The sequence below is a fragment of the Penaeus vannamei genome, chromosome 34 (assembly GCF_042767895.1).
Source record: "Penaeus vannamei isolate JL-2024 chromosome 34, ASM4276789v1, whole genome shotgun sequence".
Lineage (NCBI taxonomy): Eukaryota > Metazoa > Arthropoda > Malacostraca > Decapoda > Penaeidae > Penaeus > Penaeus vannamei.
The window spans coordinates 8,952,042-8,962,041 of NC_091582.1; the positions used below are offsets into that span (position 1 = coordinate 8,952,042).

General features: G+C 51.0%; 2 protein-coding genes across 2 annotated transcripts in view; one reads left to right on the top strand and one right to left on the bottom strand.

Annotated features, from left to right (window-relative positions):
• The window catches only part of LOC113828070 (mucin-2), a 12,510-nt gene extending 8,763 nt beyond the window's left edge, over positions 1-3,747 (top strand). The window contains exons 3-4 of the mRNA XM_070113418.1: positions 994-1,499; positions 1,604-3,747. Coding sequence (XP_069969519.1) covers positions 994-1,499; positions 1,604-3,747 — 2,650 coding nt within the window. The remainder of the gene's footprint in view (positions 1-993; positions 1,500-1,603) is intronic.
• The window catches only part of mub (poly(rC)-binding protein mub), a gene marked incomplete in the record, with an annotated part of 523,509 nt that overhangs the window by 349,769 nt on the left and 163,740 nt on the right, over positions 1-10,000 (bottom strand).

Below are 10,000 nucleotides of genomic sequence, written 5' to 3' on the forward strand. Positions count from 1 at the left end.
TACCTACCTGTTTGCCTGTCTATCTCCGTCCTTCCTACCTACCTGCCTGCCTATCTCCGTCCTTCCTACCTACCTACCTGCCTGTCTGTCTATCTCCGTGCGTACCTACCTAACTTGCCTATCTGCCTGCCAGCTGGCCTATCTCCGTACCTATTTACCTAAGCAGATATTGCCTATCAAGGGAAAATGTTTTGTGCACCATGTCTCTTGACCCTGTTCTTCGCCTTCATCCTTGCCTCCATCCTCTCTTTACTTGCTTCCAATCTCCACTGAACCTTACTCCAATGAACCTCGTTAATTATAGGCCAAAAATTTGACACAACTTTGATGTCTAATAAAATAAATTTACCACAGCAACATCACACACACACACACACACACGAAACTAAAGCATTATTAAACACTATTGACTAGTATATCAGCAAAAAGTAAAACCGACAAGAAACTGCTTTCGATAAGGCCGAAACTTCCCGTGTAATTTGGCCATCAAACTTTCGGGATATTAGAAATCTCTCTTTGCATAAATACCGCCAAAAGTTGTAAACATAGCCTCCGAATCCGACCTAACTCACTCGCCACCGCGACGAAGACACTCTCGCAGCCACCTGACAAGTCCTCGGCAGCACTTACTTGACAACCATTCACCTGTCCTAGCACCAATCTAGCAACCACTGTCAACCAGCTGACAAGCCCTTACCTGACAACTATCCAACCACCTAGCACATGATCCTGCATCATTAACGACCACCTGGCAAGCTCTCGACAGCACTTAACTGATAACAAACCACCTATTCATCACTGATCCTACAGCCACGGACAACCAGCTGACAAGCCCCTGGCATCAATCTTGCCTGATAACCACCTACTTATCCCAACACCGACCCTGCTCCACTGACAATCACCTGGTAAGCCCTTGACAACCCTTTTCCCTGACAACCGGCCACGTCCCAGCATCGATCAAACATCGACAGCCACCTAGCAAGTCCTCGACAGTGCGTACCTAACACCAACCACCTGCCAAGCCCTCGACAGTACTTACCTAACACCAACCACCTGCCAAGCCCTCGACACTACGTACCTAACACCAACCACCTGCCAAGCCCTCGACACTACGTACCTAACACCAACCACCTGCCAAGCCATCGACACTACGTACCTAACACCAACCACCTGCCAAGCCATCGACAGTACTTACCTAACACCAACCACCTCCCAAGCCATCGACACTACGTACCTAACACCAACCACCTGCCAAGCCCTCGACACTACGTACCTAACACCAACCACCTGCCAAGCCCTCGACACTACGTACCTAACACCAACCACCTGCCAAGCCCTCGACACTACGTACCTAACACCAACCACCTGCCAAGCCCTCGACACTACGTACCTAACACCAACCACCTGCCAAGCCCTCGACACTACGTACCTAACACCAACCACCTGCCAAGCCCTCGACAGTACTTACCTAACACCAACCACCTGCCAAGCCATCGACAGTGCGTACCTAACACCACCTGCCAAGCCCTCGACAGTGCGTACCTAACACCAACCACCTGCCAAGCCCTCGACAGTACTTACCTAACACCAACCACCTGCCAAGCCATCGACACTACGTACCTAACACCAACCACCTGCCAAGCCCTCGACAGTACGTACATAACACCAACCACCTGCCAAGCCCTCGACACTACGTACCTAACACCAACCACCTGCCAAGCCCTCGACAGTACGTACATAACACCAACCACCTGCCAAGCCCTCGACAGTACTTACCTAACACCAACCACCTGCCAAGACCCCGACAGTACTTACCCAACACCAACCACCTGCCAAGCCATCGACAGTACGTGCCTAACACCAACCACCTGCCAAGCCCTCGACAGTACTTACCCAACACCAACCACCTGCCAAGCCCTCGACAGTACTTACCCAACACCAACCACCTGCCAAGACCCCGACAGTACTTACCCAACACCAACCACCTGCCAAGAACCCCGACAGTACTTACCCAACACCAACCACCTGCCAAGCCCTCGACAGTACTTACCCAACACCAACCACCTGCCAAGACCCCGACAGTACTTACCCAACACCAACCACCTGCCAAGCCCTCGACAGTACTTACCCAACACCAACCACCTGCCAAGAACCCCGACAGTACTTACCCAACACCAACCACCTGCCAAGCCCTCGACAGTACTTACCCAACACCAACCACCTGCCAAGACCCCGACAGTACTTACCCAACACCAACCACCTGCCAAGAACCCCGACAGTACTTACCCAACACCAACCACCTGCCAAGCCCTCGACAGTACTTACCCAACACCAACCACCTGCCAAGCCCTCGACAGTACTTACCCAACACCAACCACCTGCCAAGACCCCGACAGTACTTACCCAACACCAACCACCTGCCAAGAACCCCGACAGTACTTACCCAACACCAACCACCTGCCAAGCCCTCGACAGTACTTACCCAACACCAACCACCTGCCAAGACCCCGACAGTACTTACCCAACACCAACCACCTGCCAAGAACCCCGACAGTACTTACCCAACACCAACCACCTGCCAAGCCCTCGACAGTACTTACCCAACACCAACCACCTGCCAAGACCCCGACAGTACTTACCCAACACCAACCACCTGCCAAGCCCTCGACAGTACTTACCCAACACCAACCACCTGCCAAGAACCCCGACAGTACTTACCCAACACCAACCACCTGCCAAGCCCTCGACAGTACTTACCCAACACCAACCAACTGCCAAGCCATCGACAGTACGTGCCTAACACCAACCACCTGCCAAGCCCTCGACAGTACTTACCCAACACCAACCACCTGCCAAGCCCTCGACAGTACTTACCCAACACCAACCACCTGCCAAGCCATCGACAGTACGTGCCTAACACCAACCACCTGCCAAGCCCTCGACAGTACTTACCCAACACCAACCAACTGCCAAGCCATCGACAGTACTTACCCAACACCAACCACCTGCCAAGCCATCGACAGTACGTGCCTAACACCAACCACCTGCCAAGCCCTCGACAGTACTTACCCAACACCAACCACCTGCCAAGCCCTCGACAGTACTTACCCAACACCAACCACCTGCCAAGCCATCGACAGTACGTGCCTAACACCAACCACCTGCCAAGCCCTCGACAGTACTTACCCAACACCAACCACCTGCCAAGCCCTCGACAGTACTTACCCAACACCAACCACCTGCCAAGCCATCGACAGTACGTGCCTAACACCAACCACCTGCCAAGCCCTCGACAGTACTTACCCAACACCAACCACCTGCCAAGCCCTCGACAGTACTTACCCAACACCAACCACCTGCCAAGCCATCGACAGTACGTGCCTAACACCAACCACCTGCCAAGCCCTCGACAGTACTTACCCAACACCAACCACCTGCCAAGCCCTCGACAGTACTTACCCAACACCAACCACCTGCCAAGCCATCGACAGTACGTGCCTAACACCAACCACCTGCCAAGCCCTCGACAGTACTTACCCAACACCAACCACCTGCCAAGCCCTCGACAGTACGTGCCTAACACCAACCACCTATCCTAGCACCATTCCAGCGACCAGCTCTCCCTCGCGGTTACCAAGAGCAACGGGAGCGACGCCGAGAGGGACGCCATCATCGCACCAGCATTTCGCCAGACGTGCAACAGACAAAAGGAGACGGCCTGCACCCAAAACATCTTTGTCCCCTTGATGTACCCTGCAGCTAGAGGTTTGTCTTATGGGAACCCAGACGGACCCGGTCTCTCGCTCTCTCTCGCTCTCACTTCCTCATTCGCCTTCTCTTCCATTCCTACTCCCACTTCCCTATTCTCGCTTTTATTTATTCAACCTTCCCTCCGCCCCCCCCCCCCTCTCTCTCTCTTGACTCCCACTCTCTTTCACTTTCTCTTTTCCTCCCTCTCTCTTTCTTTCTGCCTCTCCCTCTCTCTCTCTCACTTCCTTTCTTTCTTTCTCCCCCTCTCTCACTTCCTTTCTCTCTTTCTCACTTCCTTTCTCTTTCTCCCTCTCTCTCACTTCTTTTCTCTCTCTGTCTCACTTCCTTTCTCTCTTTCTCCCTCTATCTCTTTCACTTCCTTTCTCTCTTCCTTTCTCTCTCTCTTTCACTTCCTTTCTCTCTTTCTCCCTCTCTCTCATTGCCTTTCTTTCTCCCTCTCTCTCACTTCCTTTCTCTCTTTCTCCCTCTCTCTCTTCCTCCCTCTCTGTCTCTCACTTCCTTTCCCTCTTTTTCCCTCTCTCTCACTTCCTTTCTCTCTTTTCCCCTCTCTCTCTCACTTCCTTTCTCTCTTTTTCCCTCTATCTCTCACTTCCTTTCTCTCTTTTTCCCTCTATCTCTCACTTCCTTTCTCTCTTTTTCCCTCTCTCACTTCCTTTCTCTCCCCCCCTCTCTCTCTCTATCACTTCCTTTCTCTCTTTTTCCCTCTCCCTCCCTCTCCTCCTTTCTCTCCATCATTCCCTCTCCCTCTCCTCCTTTCTCCCTTCTCTCTGCCTCCTTCTCTCTCCCACCTCTCTGTCTGTTTCTTATTTCTTCTTCCTCTCCTTTTTTTTTTATTTTCCCCTCTGCCTTGTTATTTTTCGCTCTCCCTTTTTCGTATTTCTTCCTATCCTTTTTTTCGTATTTCTCCCTCTCCCCCTTACACTTTCTTTACTTTTCTGCATTTTTACTTTTTCTTTCCCTTTTTCTTTCTTATTTTTTCTCTTTCCCTTTTCTTTCTTATTTTTTCTCTTTCCCTCCTATCCTCGCCGACTCCCTCACCCACTCACTCTCTCTTTAACCTTCTACCTTTTTTCATGCTCATGCTCCTTCCCCTGATTCCTCTTAACCTTAGCCTTCCTCTCCCTCTCCTTCCCTTTCCCCTACCCCCTCCCTCTTCCCTCCTCTTTATTTTCATTTCCTTCTCCTTGCCTCTCCTTTCCCCCTCCACTCCCCTCCCCCCTCTCCCTTTCGCTCACTCTCTTCCTCTCCCTTTCCCTCCCCCCTCCCCCTCTCCCGTTCGATCATCCCCCATCCTTCTTCCCCTATCCCTCGCTCTCTCTCTCTCTCTTCCTCATCTTCTCCCTTTCCCTCCCCCTCCCCCTCCCGTTCGCTCATCCCGAAAGCCGGCCATTCACAGCATCCTTTACATACGCCGGCCTCTTCCTTACAACTTCCCCGAGGATTCATCTCACTCCCCGCACGCTCCTAACCTCTCCCATCTCCCCGCCACAGGTCGACTCGGAACCTAACCCTAATATCCTTAAGGAGGGAAAGAGAGTGATCCCTTCTCTCTTTTTCCCGGACATTATCCTTCGGCGGCTCCAAAATATATATCCTTTTTCCAAATAAATCTAACACCCTGTAATCCTTGGCATTCTAATATCCCTGAATCATCTAGAAACAGGTGTTTATTCTCCGTGGCCTCGCAATTTCTTTATATATATAGTTATCCAGATAAACTTATCAAATCAAATAATCTTATCAATATAAAGACGCTAATCTGATGTTTTATATCCATTTTATCATAGAGATTTATTAACCCTTGCTCGCAAAACCTCTCACACTAGTTTACCTTCAACCACGCAGACTACTAAAGGGTCAGATGACACGATCTCACAGAATCCTTTTTTCGAGTATATGAAACACTGCAACTAGTGACTTATCCGAATGAAACATTAGATTCCCTTTTTTTGGCATTTGCAACACTGAAAATGGTGATTTTATAGAAGCTAACGACTGCACATCCTTTTTTTCCGAGGATATGCAATGCTGAAAAAGACTGATTTTTTCAGAAGCCAGTTGCTAAGGCTTTATTTGCCCTACTACTAAAATAAAAACTAATCAAATCTGCATCCAAACATCCTTAAAAAGTCCCGCCAGAAACCCGCCGACGAAGCAATGAGCAAGGCATAATCTTCGCCCGCCGGCCGCGTCGCTGCGACCTTTCTCGAGTTGCAAGCTCAGTCCCGCAGCCTCCCGAATTATCTCCCGGCGCCCAGGATTCCCAGGTCATCCCTCAGCCCGGCAAAAATCCTGGGAGGCATTCCAAAATAATCTCGCAGCGGCAGCATCCCGAGAGTAAGGCGGGAGAGAGTTCAGAGACGGTGAGCGTAGCGCGCGGCGTAACCCAGACACCGGCCGATCAATAGCTCGGGTACTCGTCCACCCCAGCACCACCAGCACACGTCGACACTCACCTTCACTAATCTACCAAGACACCACTTTTTCATTATCTCTCTTTCCCTGTCTCCCGTGCCTCCTCTCGTCTCTTTTACCTCTTCCTCTCCTCCTCCTCCACTCCCTACCAGCATCCCACACGCCATACATTCGCAACGGACGCGAAAATAAATACAAAAACGATACATAAAATCACGACCTACCGATAGATGTAGCTTCAACTACCATACCGTCTACCCCCCTACCCCCACCCCACTTCTACCTGAGGCCTCGACCATGCACGAGCACCCACGGCCTCCACGAGCCTCGCTCTTCAAACTCCTCCCCCTCCGCCTCTTCTCTTTCCCTCCTCGTCCGAAAGTTATTTCTCAAGTTTTGACTCCCTTCTCGCCCTTGTTTTGAACTTTAAAACTCATATATTGGATGATGTCGCGCTTTAGTCCTTCCTCTTCGTCTACTTTACTTATTAAAAGGAGCCTGACCCTCATAACCAGTCCTTTCCCTGATGACTACTAACGTCCTTCCATTCCTCATCCGGGCCTCACACTTACCCACATACACTCACTACCATTCAACTTTGAGAATAGTTACACACCCACCTTGATTTCGGCCATGTGCGTACCATAATACATTTACCTTCACCTCCACCTTTACCACCGTCCCCATTTCGCACTCATTAACCCCAACCTCATTACCTTCAATTTCACCCGCACCTTCCTCCGGTCAGACCAGGCCCAAATAAATCCCATCTCCCTCGCCAACTTACACCTGCCTACCTCCCCGTTCACGCACATTTACACACGCGTTTGCCCGCCCCGCATCCAATTACACCCACTTTCACACCCCTTGCCACTGCCCTGCACGCTGCCACAGAGGCACTCGCGGTCACCTTCACATGCACTTCCGCCCAGCCATGTGCAGAAAACCCATCTTGGCCACCCGCTGCTGCTTCGCCTCCCCTAAGCCCTCCACGCTCGGAAAAAATCCTCCACCCGTGGGCTCCTTGCTCTGTCCCACATGGCCGTCCACCTTCACCGTAACTCAAGATGCCCTTCATTCGCTTAAATCTCCGAGAGGAACGAAAGTGCAGAAAATCCATAGCACACCACGGCTTCCACGTCGCCCCCACACCATCATCATCCTCGGTCGATCCTCCGCTCTGGCCACTCTCCTGCCCTCATCACCGTCATCACCCACCCAGACAGGTGCTCTCCCTCTGCCTCTCCCTCTCCCCCTCTCACTTCCCGCACCCCTTCTCTTTTCGCCCTCTCGCGCCACTCTACTGATCTCCCATCTCCACCTTCCATGTTTGTTTACATCAGCTTTATCACAGGTCTCCGTGCATTCCTCCCGTCCCTCTCCCTCCTCCCCCCGCCGCCGCAGAGGTATAGGCGTGTGGGCATGTGCCCGTGTTCCTCATGCCCACTGAGAACCTCCCTCAACCCTACAGCCTTACCTTGAGCGAGGTGATGGAGGTTGCACAGCGATGCTTGCCTGCTTCTCTCCCTCTCTCTCTCACTCACTCGCGTCCGGCCTTCCAGACGTCTCGCTTAGGTAACCTACACGAGCGGGGCGGGGTTGTATGGGGTTGGTTGTGTCGGTGTTCGTGAGGTTTTATTTACCTCGAGGTGGGGAGGGAAGGGTGCTGGAAGAGGGTGGTTTAATTGCACTTCTCAATGCTCCTTCGTTATCTCTCGATCTCTCACGTGTGGTGAGTGTCCGCCACCTCACTGAACACGCCTGATCACCAACAGTTACTATCGAGTATCCATGTAAAACCAAGGCCACAGAACCTTTTTCCCTTAAGTTCGACAGCGGAACGTTGGCGGGAACAGACGCTCTCACAGACGGCCAAACGTTGTCGAGCACGCGTGTGAGTGTGGCTGCCGGGGCTCGCTGCTGCTGCTGGTGGGGGCGGTGGTGGTGGCGGTGGTAGGTGGAGGATGGCGCTGCTGCTGCTGCTGTTTGCTCGAGGTGTGGTGGAGTGGTGTTGGGGGAGATTGTGGTGGAGGAGGATTGAAAGTAACGCTGCTGCTGTGGTGCAGATGTGCAGATATATTTATGGCGAGAATGGTGGCGGCGGGAGTGCCAGTAATGGTGATGCTGCCGGTGGCAATTCGCTGATGGCATAATGATTGCGGTGGAATTTCAGTGTTTACAAGAGTAGCGAAGAACGACAGCAGCAGCGGAGGCCACGATAACCAGGGTGAATCCACTGTGACAGCGATGCAGACGTTCGCAACGTGACGATGTGATTCTAATAGTTATGGAAGCAGTGGTGCCAACGGGGCAGCATCGAGAGGTATGAAGGGTTACCGCTGGGAAATATGGAGAGTACACTTCCAACTAACAAGGATAGAGTGAAATTCCCAGTCTATGTATTATACCAATGATGAAAACATGAAGAGAGATGCTGCTGATACAGAGTTTTTCAACCAAGGGACAATGCCAATGAAGTTCCTTGTATCTGCTTCTCCCAGAGGAATAACGATGAGTGAGTTGTGCAAACTCTGTGTGTGTGTGTGTGTGTGTGTGTGTGTGTGTGTGTGTGTGTGTGTGTGTGTGTGTGTGTGTGTGTGTGTGTGTGTGTGTGTGTGTGTGTGTGTGTGTGTCTGTGTGTGTCTGTCTCGCGCGCGCGTCGCCAGCGGGATCAGGGTGAAGAGGAAAAAAACAACAAGAGTAGAAAATGAGGAAGGTACAGGAAATAAGGATAAGAAGTGTCGTAAAATTGCCTCAAGAAATTCCTATCTATCCTTGCCTTGCATTCTCTCAAGACGCGCTCCGCCGCAGCAGTAGAGGAACCCTCAATGCAATAGGCACGAGTGTGGAGTATACATGCTGACTGTGTTACGTAATTAGAAGAGTGATCAGAGTATCACCAGAACGGGAAGTAAAAGGGACATTGCATACATACACGTATAAACACACACACACACACACACACCAATACACATTTGCATAGGTTCATACATGTCCCGTGCGCTCATTAACCCACCACCTCGAGACCTTGCAGACACCCACAGCCTCCGACGCCACCAGAACCTTTTCCAACCGGTCAAAAATGTTCGGAATACGGACGATACGGTTGGATTCCCTTGCTGAAAGAAATCTCCCGGGAGTGTGTAACGGGAAACAGTTTCTGGTATTGTTCCAATGTTAATTCTCAGAAAATCATCTATTATCGACAATGTAACCCGCCATTGGGCAGAGAACCGGAATGAATAGGAATGAAATGTGAAATGTGAAATGTGTGTGTGTGTGTGTGTGTGTGTGTGTGTGTGTGTGTGTGTGTGTGTGTGTGTGTGTGTGTGTGTGTGTGTGTGTGTGTGTGTGTGTGTGTGTGTTCGTGTGCGTGCGCATGTGAGAGCGGGGAAGCATTTTCATGTGTATGAAGATGAAAACGTGAAATCCATATTTGGACTCAAGGCTCGGTGAGAAACGTCGAAACTGGAAACTAAAGCTGTGCTGAGGAGGCCGAGTGTACCTGGAACTAAAGCACGGCGAGGGGTTAAAGCGTTCCTGGAAACTAAGGCGTGGTGTGAGATGTAATGAAGCTGGTTCTGGCATCCTCTTTCATCGAGAGCCGTTGTTTAAAACTAGCAGAATGACTGAAACGCTTTTCAGTTTATCATTTACCTCTCTCTCAACGATGAAACAGCAACATTATGCTAAAAATAAATGATAACAAATATAAGATATGATATGTATGATCATAACAATGAAACTTATAGACGACTGACACCCCTGGCGTTTCTGTAGCGCTTTAAGCTTCCGTCGCGCACGGCCCACCTCA